The sequence below is a fragment of the Diabrotica undecimpunctata genome, chromosome 7 (genome assembly GCF_040954645.1).
Source record: "Diabrotica undecimpunctata isolate CICGRU chromosome 7, icDiaUnde3, whole genome shotgun sequence".
NCBI lineage: Eukaryota > Metazoa > Arthropoda > Insecta > Coleoptera > Chrysomelidae > Diabrotica > Diabrotica undecimpunctata.
Window position 1 is genome coordinate 96469496 of NC_092809.1, and position 20281 is coordinate 96489776.

At 32.8% G+C, this 20281-nt stretch overlaps 1 protein-coding gene and 2 long non-coding RNA genes across 4 annotated transcripts in view; 1 reads left to right on the forward strand and 2 right to left on the reverse strand.

Moving 5' to 3' along the window:
- LOC140446877 (uncharacterized) overlaps nucleotides 1–20281 on the forward strand; it is a 75051-nt gene that overhangs the window by 53603 nt on the left and 1167 nt on the right. For both annotated transcript variants that reach the window (XM_072539455.1, XM_072539454.1), the window contains exons 3-4: nucleotides 19085–19260; nucleotides 19434–19544. In XM_072539455.1, the coding sequence (XP_072395556.1) occupies nucleotides 19085–19260; nucleotides 19434–19544 (287 nt within the window). The remainder of the gene's footprint in view (nucleotides 1–19084; nucleotides 19261–19433; nucleotides 19545–20281) is intronic.
- On the reverse strand, nucleotides 5203–7803 carry LOC140445609 (uncharacterized). Its single transcript, XR_011951424.1, has 2 exons — nucleotides 6491–7803; nucleotides 5203–5964 (listed from the first exon to the last, which is right to left on the reverse strand). It is a non-coding gene; the product is annotated as an uncharacterized lncRNA (long non-coding RNA).
- On the reverse strand, nucleotides 14841–16386 carry LOC140446876 (uncharacterized). The gene is made up of 2 exons (XR_011951529.1): nucleotides 16128–16386; nucleotides 14841–15602 (listed from the first exon to the last, which is right to left on the reverse strand). It is a non-coding gene; the product is annotated as an uncharacterized lncRNA (long non-coding RNA).

Below are 20281 nucleotides of genomic sequence, written 5' to 3' on the forward strand. Positions count from 1 at the left end.
TATAATCAACAGCAACTTCAAAACGCTGTCAGATTAGTAAGAAATGAAGGTAAGACTATATATAAAGCTGCAAAGGAAGTAGAAGTCCCATGGAGCACTTTGAAACGTTACCTAGTGAATGAAGAGGATTCGGTAAGAAAACTGAGGAGGACTTTTGCATTGTCATGTGATTTAGAGTTGAGGCTTTACAATTATATTATAGAAATGCAAGAATTGGGTTTTGGACTAACCGTGTATCAAATTAGAAAATATGCTTATGATCTTGCTAAAGTGGATGGTCGGGAGAAATTCTTGGCGTCAACTAACTGCATTGCAAGCAAATGATGGTGGAATAGTTTTAAAAGTAGGTACAACTTGTGCCTTCGTGTGCCAGAAAATCTTTCGGCCTACAGAGCTTCCATGGCTAATGAATTTATGATCAAAGATTTATTTTCAAAACTAAATGATGTTCTTACGAAACTCAATATAAAAAACAAACCGAATTTAATTTGGAATTGTGACGAGACTGGATTATCGTATGTAGTGAAACCTTCCAAAGTTGTTACCGGTATTGGTAAAAAGTATGTTTATAAAAGATCCTACGCTGAACGAGGTCAAACTCAAACTATGGTACCATGCATTTGTGCTGATGGAACATGGATTCCTCCTATGGTAATCTTTAAAGGTGTTAGATGGAATGATACACTTAAAAATGATGGCCTTCCCAACGCATTAATAAAATTATCTCCTAAAGGATGGATCAATTCTGAATTGTTTTTGGAATGGTTAAATTTTTTATCACTACGATACCACCTGAATGTCCTGTAGTCTTGTTGATGGACTCTGATTCTGCCCACATTGGAGCTGAAGTTTTGAAAATAGCGAAAGATAATTAAGTTTACCTATTTACTTTCCCAGCTCATTGCACTCATCTATTGCAACCACTTGACGTGGGACTATTCAGGCCACTTAAGACTTACTGGCGCGATAGCATGAATCGTTATATGAACAATAACCCTACGGATGCTCCAAATCGTAGCAACTTCCATTCCATTTTGAATCCAGCTTACATAAGCGCCTTTACAAAGAAAAATATTGAGAATGCTTTTAAAAAAACAGGCATATGTCCTTTAAACGGAGATGTTATTCCAAAAGAAGCATTACGGCCTTCATATTTAACTAACATAGCTCCTGCTTCTCAAGTTTCAACTGACGCAGCACCTGAAACTTCTATTTTAAATCCTAAAGCCACAGTCGATCATATTTTGAAAACACCAACAGCTTCAAAACTTCCAGAGAGGTCAAGAAAAAGGGACTCAAGTGCGAAATGCTTAACACCGACAAATGAAAACACTTCAGTAACAGAAAATCTTCAGTAATAGCCCTCGACTTCATACAAATCTATCCAAAAAGCAAAAAAAAGTAAAATATATGATTGGGAGTGTGGCTTATGTCGAGTCCTATATTCAACTGATGTTAAGATAAGAAATGGAGCCCAATGGATTCAGTGCTCATCTTGTTTAATACCATACCACGAGATTTGCATATCTATCGAAGATACTGACGCCGATGAAAAACTTTATTATAGATGAGATCGTTGTATGGAATAAAATTTTTAAATATCTGATTAAATATACAATTTCCATAATATCACCAAATTTCCTAACCACTATCACCAATATACCTTAGCGTGTCACCAACTTACGTAACATAAGTTTGTATGTTAATTTGACATTTACTATCATTATTAATCATTATTATCCTTTTTTGTTAAATTAACTCTTCTAAACATTTACTTCAAATAATAAGTAACGTAATAAAGCAAAACTTATTTCTTGCTTAGTTTTCGAATTCCTATATTATTAGTATTTTTCATTTTTATCGCCAATATACCTTTCCTTACCCTACCTCAGAAAACTAATAAATGACCAAAACTGAATATTTTCTCTGGAGAACCACTAAAAGATTAAAAAGATCAACCTTGCCTAATTCTTTAATAAGAATTTCAGGTAGAAACTGTATTCACCTAATTTTGATTGTCCTTTTTCTTTCTTTTTTGTTTCCTCAAGAGCACAAATGTATATTTCTTTCTCTTTCAGCACTTGGATTATTTCTTGGTGCCTTGAGTTGAGCGATCTGATATTCAAAGTAGTAATTATCATCTGGGTTTTGGACGTTTTTTGCTTGTCCTTATTTCTTGCCGTGGTCGTCTTCATAATATCAATCCGGTTCCGAGGCTGTACATTGTTTCTTTCACCTACATTCATTTTTATGCTTGGTAGGTTGCTAACCTTGCCAATCACTCTCCACATTTTATACGGGCTTGGGACCGGCTGTGGTAACCGCAGAGCTACTCAATCCACCCCGCAATCACCCAAGGCAGTGTTGATCACCCCGAAAATATCTACTAAAACAACACAATAAAAGTAAAAATAGAAGAAGAACAACAAAATAAACAATCCCTATGGCCCAGAAATAACAAATGAAGAAGTAACTATGGACATTAAGCGAATTAAACTGACGCACTGACGCAGTGCATGGTGACATTTTAAAGATATTAGAGGCACACCAAATCACAGCTCTTACGAAGGTATTCAACAGAATCTACGAGAATGGTTACCAAAAGACTGGCTACTATCAATATTCATTCCACTTCTTAAAAAAGTAAACGCTAGAAAATGTGAAGAACATTAATTAATTAGTTTGATGAGCCATGTACTTAAAGCACTCCATACTATCATTCACTCGGGCATATTCACCAAATAAGAAGAACACCTGAGTGAAGTTTAATTTGGATTCAGAACAGGACTCGAAACGAGGGAACCACTTTTTAGTTTGCAAGTTCTAATACAGAGAGCCAGTGATGTCAACTGCGATGCGTATGCATGTTTCATTGATTTCGAGAAGGCATTTGATAAAGTCCTACATGGGAAACTAATCGATATCCTAAAAACATCAGGACTCGATGGTAAGGATATAAGACTGATCTCAAACTTACATCTCCAATAAAAAGCAACAGTCCGATTAGAAAATGAACTGTCCGAGATCTTCACAGTCGAAAAAGGAGTTAGACCGGGTTGCATATTGTCACCGGCATTATTTAACATATACTCTAAAAACATATTTAGAGAGGCCTTGGACAAATCAGAAGGCCAACTTATAAACAATATTAGATATGCAGACGATACAGTGTTGCTGGCAGATAGTGCGCAGGGGCTCCAAAGGATGATTGATAACGTTGTAGAAACATGTAACAAATACGGCCTGAAACTAAATTGCAAGAAGACAAAAAATATTGATCATTAGTAAGAACACCAACATAAATGACCAAATTACAATAGGCGATACACCTACACCTACATAGACATACGCGGCAGAAACACGACCTGATACAGAGATTACAACGAGGATGTTAGAAATAATAGAGATAAAAACACTTGATGGTAAGACACTATGGGACAGAGCTAGAGGCATAGATAACATCAAAATCTGAGTAAGAAATAGAAGAGTAGAATGAAACGATCGTATAAGCCAAATGACAACAAATAAATTAGTAAAGACGGCAAAAGACGGTTCCCCAATAGGAAGACGATGAGTAGAAAGACCACGAAAACGATGGAATGACAACTTACTGGAGGCACAGTGAAAAACAGACAAAGTTATGTCTTTAAACAAGAAGAAGAAAAAGAAAAAGATAGAAACTGTACAAAAAGTAACTTATAGAAAGCCAATAAATTTGATAAACATTTAGAACAAATATTCCAGACAAACGAAGGTGAAAATATATCATCCAGGAGGAAGGTAAAATCAAATTAGTTACCCTAAAATAAGTTGCTAATGAAATAAAAAAAACATCAATCCAAGAAAAACTCCTGGGTGTTATTTAATTACAGGAGAAATACCAAAACAACTACCTGGGAACGCCACAGTTAAATTAACATATCTTATCAACGCATTGTTCAGAATAAAATATGTTCCTACGATATAAAAAATAGCTGAAGGTATATTGATATTTAAATCTGGAAAACAATAAAATACAGTATTATTTTACTAACTGATATTTTTACTCTTTGTAATTTCTAAACTAAATGAGAAGATGTTGTTGAAAAGGTTGAAACCTCTTGTAGAAGCTTATAGTATAATACTGCCACACCAATTTGGGTAGAGAATGTCACCCCACTATAGATAAAGTCATATAACCGACATAATAGAGAGAGCATTGGAAAAAAGAAAGTGCGTGCCACTGTCTTTCTGGACATGGTGCAATATTTTGGAAAGTGTGGCATAAGAGAGTTAAATACAAATTAAGGAAGATCTTGCCCACAAACTATACAGAAATATTGGAATCATATATTTCTCATAGAACTTTTAGGGTTAAACATGAACAAGCTTTCTCAGAACTCAAAGAAATTACAGCAGGGGTACAAGGTAGTGTATTGAGATCAGACCTATACCTTATAGTTACCAACGACATTCCTGAATTAGTACATAATATAATAGCCACCTTCGCAGATGATATTGCCTTGATGCCTGTAGGTGAAGATCATGAAGAAGCAGCACGGAAACTACAATTTTTTGTTCTTTTTCTTTCTCTTCCTCTTTATAAAAAATTTTGCTTGTTCATTGGCGAATCATTACCTCTATGGAAGGTTGTCACTCCATATTTTGCGAGGTCGTCCGATACTTCTTCTGCGGATTGGTGACTTATCTCTTGCTATTTTGACAACACGGGTCTTCTCCATTCTGCTTATGTTATAACAAAAATATGTTAATGTAGCAACAATTGTGCTACAGGAAGTCTGGGTGACTCTATCCAGTGTAGCTAAAGGGTGAACTCTAAAATGCACCTTGATACACCAACGAACTAATATGGGGAATAACGGAAGATGGAAGGGATTAGATAGAAATAAATTATGTAAAAGAAATAAATATGAATTTTATGAAGTAAATATGAATTTTAAAATATAACAGAATTAAGTGTTGGCTAGCGACTATGCAGGAGAATGACCACTTGACACTCAAAGAAGGATTCGGCCAATTTGCATGCCCTACAGAGACCGTAAGATATAAGAATTAATGACAAGAAAACCACCAAGAAATAAACAGATGAAAAAAATAAAAGCTGCTCTAGTGAATGGTTGGGCGCCAGGAAGTTAAATGTTTTCTTCCGAGATATCTTGTATTGCTGAAATATGAAAGATAGGTATTAATTGAAATATTGAATTGTTTTAACCCAACTTTAATAAATACCAATTTTATGTACAGACTATTTTAAACACTTATATATGACCCATCACCTCTTATATACAATTAACTTATCTATATTTACAGTAAAATCCCTGAATAATTATAAAACAATTTACCCCTTAAAAATTTCAAATTGTGACAAAAGTTAGATCCAAAAATAATGTATAAATAATAAATATAATTATATACTACTCACTAATAGTTAGTTTTCGTTCAAAAATTGTTTAGGTTTTTAAGTAAAAATTCTCCGGGATATGTGTGCACACAATAACCTAACAATGAGAAATTCAAGGGAGAGTTATAACCTCATCCCTTGGTAAACAATAAATAATTAAATTATATTACAATGGTAAATGTTTTTTTTTTAGAAAAAATTGAAGATGTTTATTATTAAGGATAGTTTTTGTTATTAAAAATAGAACCAAAAGTTAAAAACTTGAAGAGGACATAAAAAAAATTATTTAAAGTAATTGAATGATAATAAAAAAAAATAAGTCAGTTCTTCCTGTCGGTTTCCCTCGAAGATGATCCGGTGGAGAACTGGACTCAGGTGGTAACAAGATACCAAACCTGTATTCCCTGGATCAGGTACTATTGGACAAATACGTCACTTTGAACTGCTTCTTAATTTCCCATAAAAAAACCAACTTGAAACTCCTTCCCCTTATCCTTATTAAGTATAACCCCAACTAAAAAAAATAATTCTTCCCCTGACTTGTAACTGGATTCTTGAGTAGGCTAAAAAAACAGTTGTGTTACTCCAAGTTTTTGTACATACAAAAGGTAAGGAAAAACACAAGGGTTATCAATCTTGAAAGGCGATACAAAAAATGTCAGGAAGTGACCTTATTGAAATAAAAACCTTAATGGTTTTCGGTAAATAGTGACCTTCGAATGGTGTGACAATGTTTTTATAATGTATGGATATATTAAATAGATAATTTTAACGGCAAACATGATCTTATATATTATAGAATAGAAAAAAAAAAGAAATATTAGCCGGTTTAACGGTATGAAATTGAAATAAATAATTGTTTGCTTTAATTCTTGAAAGGAAATAAAAATTTGAGATAGATATAGAATCTAATACTTATAATTTATTTAGGTATAAAACTTTTCCTTAATGAAATAAGGTGAAATATAACATGTATCAAATATATGAAATACCTATCAAAGACGAAATTAAAATAGGTCTGAATTTTACTAACAATGGCGGATGATATAAAGGATTTTTTCTTATAATTTATTTGTAATGTTATCGTACCGGCTAGGGTGATCCAACTGAAAATATCCTCGTACAAAACAACAAAATAACTCAAAAGGGTTTCTTCTAAAATAAACGGCTCTTCACATAAAAATAAACTTAAACCAAATTCGGGAAAAAAAATGGACTCCCAGCCGCTCTACTCTGAGATGTTTATTCATTCACATCCAGTTAACAAGTGATTTAACAAGCTGTCGGTTGAATGTATTTTCAGAATTTCACCGCTGAGGGCGCAGTTTAATACCAACATCAAAAAATAAAATTTACTGGGAGTTATTTAAATATTTAGTTTAAGAATATTTCAATAAGAATTTAATTTAGAATCAAATTAAAAGATTCCAGTCACAAAAAGAAGGTAAACGATTATTTAAGTAACGGACTCGTTACATTCCCCTCTTACTTGGAGAAAAAAAATTTTTAGTGAAAAAAAAATTTTTTTTTTCTTTTTACTTGACTGATTGGTTAGATGTAGGTTAACCAATACTTCAACCATATGTGGAGCAATCAAGAATCGAGAAAAAAAAAATAAACTTATATATAAAAAATTATAGCTAGGGCAACAATTTGCCAAGTACAGCTATAAACTATATTAACTCACTAAAATATTTCCAAAACAATCTACATCGATTCACACGATTATCATTAACCACAGATTATGAGTGATGTAGAAATAAAGATATGGTTTCATCTAAAGAGACCCACATGTAACTAAGTACAAAGTCACATACTATCTAGAGTAAAATTAAAGTAGAGTAAAGCTTTAACATAGCATAGTATAGACTAGTACTACAAATACTCAATACAAATAATCCAAAATAATGTGAAATCGGACCCTGGTTCCAAAATTGACTCATCAATGGACAACAGATTTATAGAAGAGCATATCCAAGGAATAATCAATCAGGCAAATAGGTGGACCGATACACAATAATAAGTAATAGTAAAAATACCAACGTACTTATATAAACCAATATAAGTAACAATAAAAATACCAAATGTATAGACAACAATATAAGTGTCGAATTGGATGGTAAATCCAAAATTGACCATACAGTGGACAACAGATTTATAAAGTAGCATATCCAAAGATAATCAATCAGGCAAATAATGACCCAATTCACACTATAACCAAATAAACCAAATAGGGTAGGTCCACATATACCCACATCCGGTAATATGTGCCTAACCTTAAAATTCATCAAATAAATTATTGGATCAAAATGTGGGACTAACGGCTTGAACAAAAGGACAGCCATAAAATCGATTCCATCCTGATGATCTGCCATCAGTACATTTGGGATCCAAAATAAAGACCAAAAAATAAAAACTAGAAAAAACAACAAAATTAACTTATGCTGATACTCGATAACTATAGCAGGTAGCTACAACAAATTTATAAGAATATCTAGCATAAGAGCACTAAAAAGGAGTTTAATGTGCCAGTAACTCTAACAACCATAGCAAAATAGTAAGAGTTAAGGTAGGAGTAATAACAAAACAGAACATCAAGAACGAGTAGACCAATTTCTGAAGAAACTGCAGATTTAAAATTCGTTCTGATATTAATAAAAGAGAACAGGATAATTCCTAGTTCAATATACCAAAATATCGATAAGTGCCTAAGGAAAGAAGTGAAAATAACTATAAATGGTCATTTGTCGCCAAAATCTGAAATTCTATCCATAACTGTACTCTAAACATGCTAGCTGTAAAGGGAATATGTCATGGATTGAGTAAACTATATAAGTAAGACTAATAAATCAGCTAAGGAACAATTCTGTAATTAGACCAAAGTCTGTAAATATTAAGGATTAAAGCTAAATATTCAAATCCTAATTAACATTAACAATAATTTACTGTCTATGGAAGACATTCTACTGCCTAGATAACTGTAAACTTGTCATGAAAATGGTGAATTCCGAAATTCATTGAACAACTGAGGCCAACAATTGAACTAAAACTTCGAACCCACGTATTCATTCACCTATACACAGGCAGAATAGTCTATATAATATAGGAGTGTTCTAAAATTATGCATAATGATTGTCTATATAAATTCCTAATGACATAAAAAAACGTCCCACATAGCAAATCCAGATACATGTTCCTATATAACTTGATCATGACCAATAAACGGAATCAAATCCATAAAAAAAATTACAACATTCTTTCCAACCTGGCAAAACAAGTAAGCAAAATGGGAACATAGGTTATACAACACATAAACATATAGCACAGTATAGTAGCATTACAATATTTAGTTCCATACCAATGCAACATCTAATATACGTAAACACTCTAATGGCCTTAATAATTTTAACTAATTATAAACAGATACTAATCAAAGTATAAGCTGTAGATATATCAAATCTGGTGATTAATAACAAAAATCTAAGAAAATATCAAATCGTAACCAAACCGAGCCAAAACAATAACACTCATAGGAATAAGTTAACTTAATAGACATTAAGTTAATCTTCCTCTGAAGATGAAGATGTTGCCTCATCTGTTGTATTATCAGGGAGTAAATCCTTTATATGAAATTGACCAATTCGTCTATTTGTCGAATTGTCTTTTAATTCATATACTAAAGGAGATATTACCCTAACGACAGTACAGGGAACATATTTCTGACAAAACTTAGCAGAAATGGCATCACCTTTATTTGATTTTACAAAATTCCGTTTCAAAACTCGATCGCCCACAAAAAATCGCAAATCTCGTTTCCTCAAATTATACTGATGCTGATTTCTACGGTAAGAAGCTTTCAACTTCTTCCTAATATCAGCGAATATTGGAGGTAAGTTTTGGAGATCTTCCATACGGTGAAGTTTCTCAGAAATTTGAGGAAGAGTTGTTGAATTTTCAGAAATTAAACCGAAATAATCACCTGACAATGGAACATGCCTACCAAAATTAACGTAAGCTGGAGAGCACTGAGTGGTTTCATGAACAGAAGTTCGAATGGCTTGAGCAACTGAATGAATGTACTGATCCCAAGCTCTATGATCAGTGTAAGTGTAAGATCGAAGAGCAGTAACAATGCTACGATTTACACGTTCAGTGTGGTTAGCTTGCGGATGATAAGCTGCATTGTAGAATATCTTTTGGACCTTATATTTACTTAAAAGATCTTTAAAGGTTTTAGAAATAAATTGTGGACCATTATCACATGATACTATTTGGGGAATACCAAATAGTAAGAACACTTGCTCCTCTAAGAACTTCAAAATAGCTGGAGTTGTAGCCTTACGAAGAGGGCAAACTAAAGGAAATTTGGTGAAGTAATCTACAACTACCAAACAATACGTATTACCTGAATAACTACGTGGATACGGTCCAATAAGGTCTAAAGAGATCATTTGCCAAGGAAAATTAATGTTCCTAAACGAACCCATTAATCCAGCTTGAGGTAGGTTACTCGGCTTGCATGTTGCACAAACTCTACATCTAGAGATGTATTTCTTAACTGAGTTGCGCAGACTAGGCCAGTAATATAACTCAGCTATTTTACTAAATGTTTTATAAAAACCAAAGTGACCTGATGTCACATCATCATGAAAAGTTCTCAAGACTTCATCCCTATTTGCTGTTGGGACTACTATTTTCCAATCAGACATATTCGATAAAGATTCAACTGGACTGATTACATGTTTATACAGGATATTATTCTCTACCTTGAAATCAGGATATCTAGTAGGTTCTTGGGTGACATTATGAATCATCTTTCGATACCAATTATCTGGAGATAAAGTGGACAGATCTAAAAGATTGATATCGAATGTACGTGACAACGCATCTGCAACCACAACACCATTGGCTTTGCGATGAACAATATTATAATCAAAGACAGAAAGCCTACAAATCCAACGGGATAAACGTTGTGACGGATTTCTCATGGAATGTAACCATAATAAAGAACTATGATCAGTGATGATAGTAAACTTACGACCCTCAAGATAGTACCGAAAGGCATCAAGACCATGGATAATTGCAAGAAGTTCTCTCTCTGTGGTGGAATAATTTTTCTGTGCTTTATTGAGCTTTTTGCTGGTATAAGCTATGGGATGTTCCGAACCATCCTTCATTTGAAACAGTACACCACCTGAAGCAGTGTTGGAACAATCTGTCATGAGATAGAAATGCTCTTTAAAATTCGGAGATGTCATGACAGGTGCACTAGTAAGAGCTTCTTTTATACGCTGGAAAGCATCATCGGCTTCTGAAGTCCATGTAATAGTTTGGCCTTTTTTCCTATTTTTAAGGAGATCTGTAAGTGGAGATAACAAAGTAGAATAAGACGGCACAAACCGACGATAATATCCACACATGCCTAATATCCTACGGACTTGAGTAGTAGTCTTAGGTATAGGAAAATCTTTGATAGCTGTAACTTTATCAGGGTCAGTCCTTAAACCTTTACTATCGACTACATATCCTAAAAATTTAAGACTAGGACGACAAAACTGACATTTATCTAAATTAATAGTTAAATTAGCCTCTTTGAGACGTAAAAACAACTTATCCAAAATTTCCATATGAAGAGAAAAATCAGGAGTGACAACCAAAATGTCATCCAAATAATAAAAAACATAGGGCTCTAACTGAGGACCAATGACTAAGTCCATCAGACGACACATTGTCTGAGGAGCTGAAACAAGACCAAAAGGCATAGTGACAAACTGAAATAATCCTTTCCCACTAACTGCAAAAGCTGTATACTTTTTACTTTCCTCACTCAAAGGAATCTGTAAAAAAGCTTTAGATAGATCGATAGAAGAAATATACCTAGCATTCTGGAGTTTACTTAGAATGACGTCTATTCGGGGAATAGGATAAGCATCCCGATTTGTAGTAATATTATTCAACTTTCGACCATCGAAGCAAACCCTAAAAGATCCATCTTTTTTCTTGGTTAACCACAAAGGACTACAGTAAGAAGACGTGGAAGGTTCAATGATCTTCAACTCTAACATGGAATCAATTTCCTTTTCCAAGTCAACTTGCCAAGCCTGAGGAATAGGATACTGATATTGTCTAAAAGGTGTGGTATCTCCCACTTCGATAGTGTGAGATATTAAGGATGTACGACCTAATTTGTCTTTTGACGAAAGGGTTGTAAATTTAGAGATCATATTCTCTAATTGACTTTGTTCTGAACTAGATAAACTAGTAAAATCCTGAATAGCACTAAGTAAGGACAGATTAAATTGAGAAATAGAAAAGGAAAAATTAGAACAATTTAGTGTGCTATTAAAAGCATTTAAGAAGTCCATACCTAAAATTATAGAATTCTGAACTGAAGGAATGATATAGAATGTAATTTGCTTACATAAATCTGCTACTGTGATTTCGGTTTCGAATTTGCCTGTAATAGACTGAACTGTACCATCTGCAGTAGACACTTGCAGAGAAGATATGGGCATAATGGAAACCTCAGCATTTTTCAGTAAAGTTAATGAATGTGAACCTATCACAGAAATGTTCGAGCCACTATCTAAAAGAGCTAAACAAGATTGTCCTAAAATCTTAATAGGAAGATAAGGTCTATTATCATTATGTTTTCTCACTAATAACGAATTCAAATCAAAACAATTATTATCTGATTGATCAAAAATTTTAAATGGTACTAAACTAAACTTATTATCTCTACTAACACAATCAGAGGATGCAATAGGCAAACAAGAAGAATCAGAAATAAAAGAATCCTCCTGAATTGTGGTAGACTCTGGTATAGATACTGGAACTACTACACTGCTACTATTATGTTTATTACTAAAATTTGGGAAGATATTTGGGGAAGATAATCTATGCGAATCAAATGTATTATATTGAGAAGTTACTTCTTGGAATGACTTGGTGTGGTGTGTGTTGGTTTTTTGGGGACAACCCCTTTCCCTTTCCGACTGGAAGACGGGTTTGGGTGGCTTGACGTGGTTGGACCAGTGATTTCGTTTGATGTAACGGTTTGATTCCCTGATGGGGGTGTGGACGGAGAAACGCTCAGGGGACGGACCTCCGATCGTTCGTTTCCCGAACACTTAAAGCAATTTCGTTTGAGGGTATTTTCCCTACCACAACCGTGGCAGAAAATACGGGTACGAGGGATGCCGCAATCATAAAAAGTGTGGCCAGACTCACGACAATTCCAGCACACTACAGAACTTACAACTGAGATATTACGCTCAGGGCCCTTAGATTGCCAAGAACGGTGTCTAAAAGGATTTTGGTGACCGAAAGAGTCAGAAGAGTGTTTGGAAGTGGTGGGAGGTTGAGAAGACCAAGATAAAGTTTCCTCCAAACGTTTACATTTCTCGGTGATGTCTGCTATACTGGTGATGTCTACTAAAGCTAATTGTTGGTGATAAAAAGGCAATAGACATTTCTGAATAATCTTAATTTTTGCAGAATCTGTTAAAGGAGTCTCAAGGCGACTACACATACCCAAAATGTTATTGATAAACATCGTAACAGACTCATTTGGCTTCTGTTTACGATTTTTGATTTGGTCTAGAAGGTCATCTTGAAATGAATATGGAAGAAAATCAGATTTAAGTTTCTGAGCCAAATCAGACCAATTAGAAAAATTATTGCGGTTGTTTCTAAACCACGTAAAAGCTGTGCCTGTAAACAATTCAGCAGAAGCTGCAAAAAGATCATCTTCACTTACTCCTCTCGATACTCGAAGACATTCCACCCTATCCAAAAAAGAAATTACTTGGTCATAATGACCTTCACCAGAAAATGTAATGCCCCATTTATGTACCTGAATAGGTTTGGGGTGTAGAAATGAGTTAGCTGCTTGGACAGAAGAAATAGGAGTTGAAGTAGCAATTGGATTTACTCGTGAATCAAGTTCACCCTCTAGGCTAAGAATTCGGATTGAAATTGAGCGTTTATAAGATTGCTGCTCCTCATTCGAACACGACAATAAATGAACACGGCCTGAGACATGAGCTAGACGTGATATCAGCCTGGAGTATAGGCTATCTTGGACAGTCCCTCTAAAATCGGATATCCTTTTAACCAAATCATCCACAGTCTCATCAATCTCTTCTTGCTGCTCTAGAAAAGGAATACTTGTGGCAGAAATTTGACGAAAGCTTCTGTTTTCTTCTTCTTGCCTTAAAGCTCCACGCAATAGTTTGCGTTTTAAATCCACATTGGAAGACTCATCAATATTGATGTCCCTAATTCTCAACTCATAATCTAATTCCTTGACTAATAAATGTTCTACCTTGAATGCAGACATTGTGAAAAAAAAATAGATGAATAAAGGAATAGACAAAGGAAATAATGTATTACCACTCCACAAAATCAATCGAAGAATAATCTAAGGTTTAAAAAATATATATATATATATATATATATATATATATATATCTAAATAAATATGTAACAACACACCACAAAATCAATCCAAGAATAACCTAAAGTTATTCACAAAAATTTTAAAATGGTTAAGTAAAGTTAAGTAAATATAACACAATCCTTGAAGCAACACACAATGGTTTCAACAAGTATATGATCAACAAATAATTGAATATAAAAACCCACCAATATTGGCTAATATATATATATAAAAATAGTAATATCTAAATTATTAAATTCTTATAGTTCAATAATAGTAAAATAGATTGTTAACTGTACACAATGATTAAGAAGGTGAGGGTTTAAATATGAATATAAGTAACTGCAGCAATACAAGTATACCTATAAATGTAAATCTAATAAGAAAAGATAAATAAATAAGGAAGTTAAAAAAAAATGAACAAAGAGCAACAGGAACAAATTAGAAATAATAAAGAATATTTTGCAAAGAGAAATATACTACAGAATGTACGGTCTGAACTGAGAAAAGGCCCCACGTTGGGCGCCAATATAACAAAAATATGTTAATGTAGCAACAATTGTGCTACAGGAAGTCTGGGTGACTCTATCCAGTGTAGCTAAAGGGTGAACTCTAAAATGCACCTTGATACACCAACGAACTAATATGGGGAATAACGGAAGATGGAAGGGATTAGATAGAAATAAATTATGTAAAAGAAATAAATATGAATTTTATGAAGTAAATATGAATTTTAAAATATAACAGAATTAAGTGTTGGCTAGCGACTATGCAGGAGAATGACCACTTGACACTCAAAGAAGGATTCGGCCAATTTGCATGCCCTACAGAGACCGTAAGATATAAGAATTAATGACAAGAAAACCACCAAGAAATAAACAGATGAAAAAAATAAAAGCTGCTCTAGTGAATGGTTGGGCGCCAGGAAGTTAAATGTTTTCTTCCGAGATATCTTGTATTGCTGAAATATGAAAGATAGGTATTAATTGAAATATTGAATTGTTTTAACCCAACTTTAATAAATACCAATTTTATGTACAGACTATTTTAAACACTTATATATGACCCATCACCTCTTATATACAATTAACTTATCTATATTTACAGTAAAATCCCTGAATAATTATAAAACAATTTACCCCTTAAAAATTTCAAATTGTGACAAAAGTTAGATCCAAAAATAATGTATAAATAATAAATATAATTATATACTACTCACTAATAGTTAGTTTTCGTTCAAAAATTGTTTAGGTTTTTAAGTAAAAATTCTCCGGGATATGTGTGCACACAATAACCTAACAATGAGAAATTCAAGGGAGAGTTATAACCTCATCCCTTGGTAAACAATAAATAATTAAATTATATTACAATGGTAAATGTTTTTTTTTTAGAAAAAATTGAAGATGTTTATTATTAAGGATAGTTTTTGTTATTAAAAATAGAACCAAAAGTTAAAAACTTGAAGAGGACATAAAAAAAATTATTTAAAGTAATTGAATGATAATAAAAAAAAATAAGTCAGTTCTTCCTGTCGGTTTCCCTCGAAGATGATCCGGTGGAGAACTGGACTCAGGTGGTAACAAGATACCAAACCTGTATTCCCTGGATCAGGTACTATTGGACAAATACGTCACTTTGAACTGCTTCTTAATTTCCCATAAAAAAACCAACTTGAAACTCCTTCCCCTTATCCTTATTAAGTATAACCCCAACTAAAAAAAATAATTCTTCCCCTGACTTGTAACTGGATTCTTGAGTAGGCTAAAAAAACAGTTGTGTTACTCCAAGTTTTTGTACATACAAAAGGTAAGGAAAAACACAAGGGTTATCAATCTTGAAAGGCGATACAAAAAATGTCAGGAAGTGACCTTATTGAAATAAAAACCTTAATGGTTTTCGGTAAATAGTGACCTTCGAATGGTGTGACAATGTTTTTATAATGTATGGATATATTAAATAGATAATTTTAACGGCAAACATGATCTTATATATTATAGAATAGAAAAAAAAAGAAATATTAGCCGGTTTAACGGTATGAAATTGAAATAAATAATTGTTTGCTTTAATTCTTGAAAGGAAATAAAAATTTGAGATAGATATAGAATCTAATACTTATAATTTATTTAGGTATAAAACTTTTCCTTAATGAAATAAGGTGAAATATAACATGTATCAAATATATGAAATACCTATCAAAGACGAAATTAAAATAGGTCTGAATTTTACTAACAATGGCGGATGATATAAAGGATTTTTTCTTATAATTTATTTGTAATGTTATCTTACCGGCTAGGGTGATCCAACTGAAAATATCCTCGTACAAAACAACAAAATAACTCAAAAGGGTTTCTTCTAAAATAAACGGCTCTTCACATAAAAATAAACTTAAACCAAATTCGGGAAAAAAAATGGACTCCCAGCCGCTCTACTCTGAGATGTTTATTTATTCACATCCAGTTAACAAGTGATTTAACAAGCTGTCGGTTGAATGTATTTTCAGAATTTCACCGCTGAGGGCGCAGTTTAATACCAACATCAAAAAATAAAATTTACTGGGAGTTATTTAAATATTTAGTTTAAGAATATTTCAATAAGAATTTAATTTAGAATCAAATTAAAAGATTCCAGTCACAAAAAGAAGGTAAACGATTATTTAAGTAACGGACTCGTTACAATGTGGTTATTGCATTTTTGTCTTTATTTTGTGTCTATTTATTTATACGTTACATATATATGTACGTTACATTTTCTTCTAATGTCTTCACTTCTCTTTCGATCTCTCAGCGTATTTCCTATAATTCTTCTCAGTACTTTCATCTCTGCCGTTTTCTAGCCTTTGCGTTGTGGCTGTGTCTGGTCTTTTTTCTGAGGCATATGTAATTATTGGTCTTACACTGGCTTTATAAATTCTTGACTTCGTCTTAGTGTTAATCTATCTGTTTCGCCATATAGTGTTATTAATTCATCCTGCCAGTCTATTTGCTTTTTGTTCTTGATCAATCACTTCTTTGTCCAGGCTTCCATAGCTAGACAATGTAATTTCCAGGTATTTTATTTCCATTACCTGTTCAATACTGATGCCATCAATTTCTATTTTACATCTGGTTGGTTCTTTACTGACTACTATTGTTTTAGTTTTCTGAGATGAGATTATCATATAAAATTCTTTTGCTCTTATGTTAAATCTGTGAACCAGTCTTTGCAGACTATCTTCGTCTTAGGCTATCAATAGTGCATCGTCTGCATAACAGAGTATTTTTATTGCTTTGTTTCCCATTCTGTATCCTCTTCCTTTGTTAACGCTTTTGATCATTTTATCCATGATTAAATTGAAAAGCATTGGGCTCAATGAGTCCCCCTCTGTACTATTCCGGTGCCTATTTCTATAGGTTTTGTAAGTTTTCCATCTATTCTGACTTCCATTTTGTTCTTTTGGTAGATGTTTTAGATAGTTTTTATAATATTTAAGAAAATTTCTTTATTATACAAAAGATGGATTACATCTTTGAGTCTCACTCTGTCAAACTCTTTCTTTAGGTCAATCAAACACAGAAATGCTGGTCTATTCTACTCTAGTGATTTCTTAGTAATTTGCTTTATAACGAATATTGCGTCTGTACACGATCTTTTACTACGAAAACCCTGTTGTTCATTTGCTAAACTTATCCTCTGATTTATTAGCACTTAAAAAATTTTAGTTTTGTAGTATTTAATAAGTTTATACCTCTGTAGTTTTCTGGCTGTTTTTATCTCCTTTTTTGAATAGTAGAATTAGTCCACTCGTTCTCCATTCTTCCGATATTTTATTGTGTTTTATAATTTTATTAATTAATGTTGTTAATAATTGTTCTGTCATTGCTGCTCCACAATATTTCAGTAATTCGTTTGGTATTTCATCTTTACCTGCTGCTTTTCTGTTCTTCAGGTTTTCAAGTATTTTCCGAAGTTCCTGTACATTTATATTAAGTTCTTCATTTGTGGTAATTCTTGGTGTTTCCGGTTCTAGCGTCGTTTGTTCTTCCTCTGTATAGAGCTTTTTTAGATAGTCAATCCATGTATCCTTTTTTATGTATTTTGGTTCTATTACTTCCTTTGCCTCCATTGTTTGACCTCTTTGGAAGCGTCATACTTCCTTTTGCAGACCGTACAAATCATGTTCCATTTTTTTCGAAAAGCGTTCCCAATGATCACTTTTTAATTTTTCCTACAAGTGCATGTGTTTTGTTTCTAATTGTCTTGTAATTATGGTATCTTCTTGTGTTTTGGTTGACATGTATTTCAGCTGAGCTTTTTTTTCTTTACATTTTTCCTTCACTTCTGTATAAAGCCATGGAGTTCTTAGCCTTGGGAACGATTTATTTTTATTTATATTTCCTTCACTAAGAATTTCCTTGGCCTAGGCTAAGATATTAGACTAAATTTTTGCCCATCTTTCTTCGACTCCATCACTTTCTGTGATATGTGTGTTTCTGCTTTTTTCGGTTATTCTTTTTTATAATAGATATCTTGTGGAGTCATACTGTAAGATTTCGACTTTTATCTTTGTGGTGTATTCTGGTGTTTTGTTATCACATATATATGTTTTCATGCGGATTTTGTACAATACCAATTTATGATCGCTTCCTATTTGCTTCCTCTTATATCCAAAATTTTAAAGGGCTGTAACTCTATAGTAACCGTAATTTTTTTTAAGAATATTAATAATTGGTCTAAATGCTGGCGAATCAAGTTAAATGAAACGAAGTCAGTATACACCAATAAGAAGCACGTCAATGCTTCTTGTATTACAGGAATACCAATCACCAAATGGACTTTAAAATGAGCACTGTTAATGGGACTATTAGTAAAATACCCAAGGGTCACAAACAACGACTCTTTCAGCATGTTAATGTCCAGCTCCTTGTTGACAACGTGGATCTGATTAGACGACTCCAGAGAAAGAAACCCTTTGAGTTAGTGAAGTGAAAAGAAAAACAAAGAAATACTAATGAGTCTGTCCTTAGTTTTAAGTTTTTAGTAATAATTTACGTTAAAGAAAAATTGGTTATTGATCAATGTTTTGATCAGATTGTAGTACCTATAATCATCCTAAAGGTGTTTAATAAAAAAAATTACTTATGTTATTTAGACTACCATTTTATAGAGCATAAAAATCCACCCTACTAACACGAAATCCTATCTGTACTGAAAAATTTGTTCATTATTATGGGATTCGGTTTTAAGTAAAAAAATTCTATTTTCAGATATCTATGGCAGGTGTGAAAGCCTTAATGAGACCTCAACCAACAGGTTGGAATATTTTAGGAGAAATGGATTGTCCTTTTGCTCTTCCATCTGATACACGAATATTGCGAAGATCTGGTTGGATAAAAAAAAGCAAAAGAGAAATTTATTCTACCTTGGATCGCGCACTGACAATGTAAATATCACCATTTTATTAGACTGTAATATTATTTGCTAGTATTGAAAAAGCTTGTCAGTTAGATACATTTTGTTTTAATATAAGTTATGTTTATAAAATCTCTCCTTTGTACTACATTGTTAACTTTTTATATAAAATATTTTTTTAAATTTTAAATTTATAATCTTTAGGTATGGTTATAATGGAACAGCATGTATTACAAAAATGATGTGTGACGCAAAGCAATATGTGCCAATGAAAGGAAAATCCATGATGAAAGATATTTTACTGCTTATATTCGAGTATGTATTAATTTTTCTTCATATTATTTTTCGATAAGTATTCAGTGTTCAGTAGAACACCTTCTACAATAAAATAATAATTTCTTTATTTTATTTTTTTATTTTTTTTTTTGTTTCTGGCTTTGATATTTGTCAATATTAAAGTGACTATTTCACTAGACTATTTTTAACTGATGAAACGTCATCGTAATGCCACGTTTCCTACTGACAAAATTCCTTCCTGACCGTGATTTCTCAGCGACAAAATTATGACATATCCGTCACGAAGGTGTCTGGTAATTCTATTGTTGTCAGTTTGACAAACGTCATTGAGGCGTAATCAATTTTGGACAGATATAATGAATCCAGACGAAAAATCAAGATTTGAAGCTCTATTTGGACCCAATTCTCGGAGTTGCTACGGGTGAGAAATTTTACACTTGAAAGATGTACTACCATAACGGAACTAATAAAAATTCTAGAGGATTATGTCTTTGACATGAAAAAAGGCAATGGCGAAGACTATAAAGAGACGTCTGTAAAGTCAATGTGGAATACTACAGCAAAAATGGTACAAGAAAATATTTTACGGAGAGTTATGATATTATATACGATAAAATAATGTAATTTAATTTATGAAATATCCCTTTTTTCTCTATAATTTCAAATATCTGTAAATAGTAAAGTCGGGTTAGAAGAAAAAAACGCCTAAACTTGCATGGCGAGCTTCCTCAAATTTTATTATTCTAATCCTTATT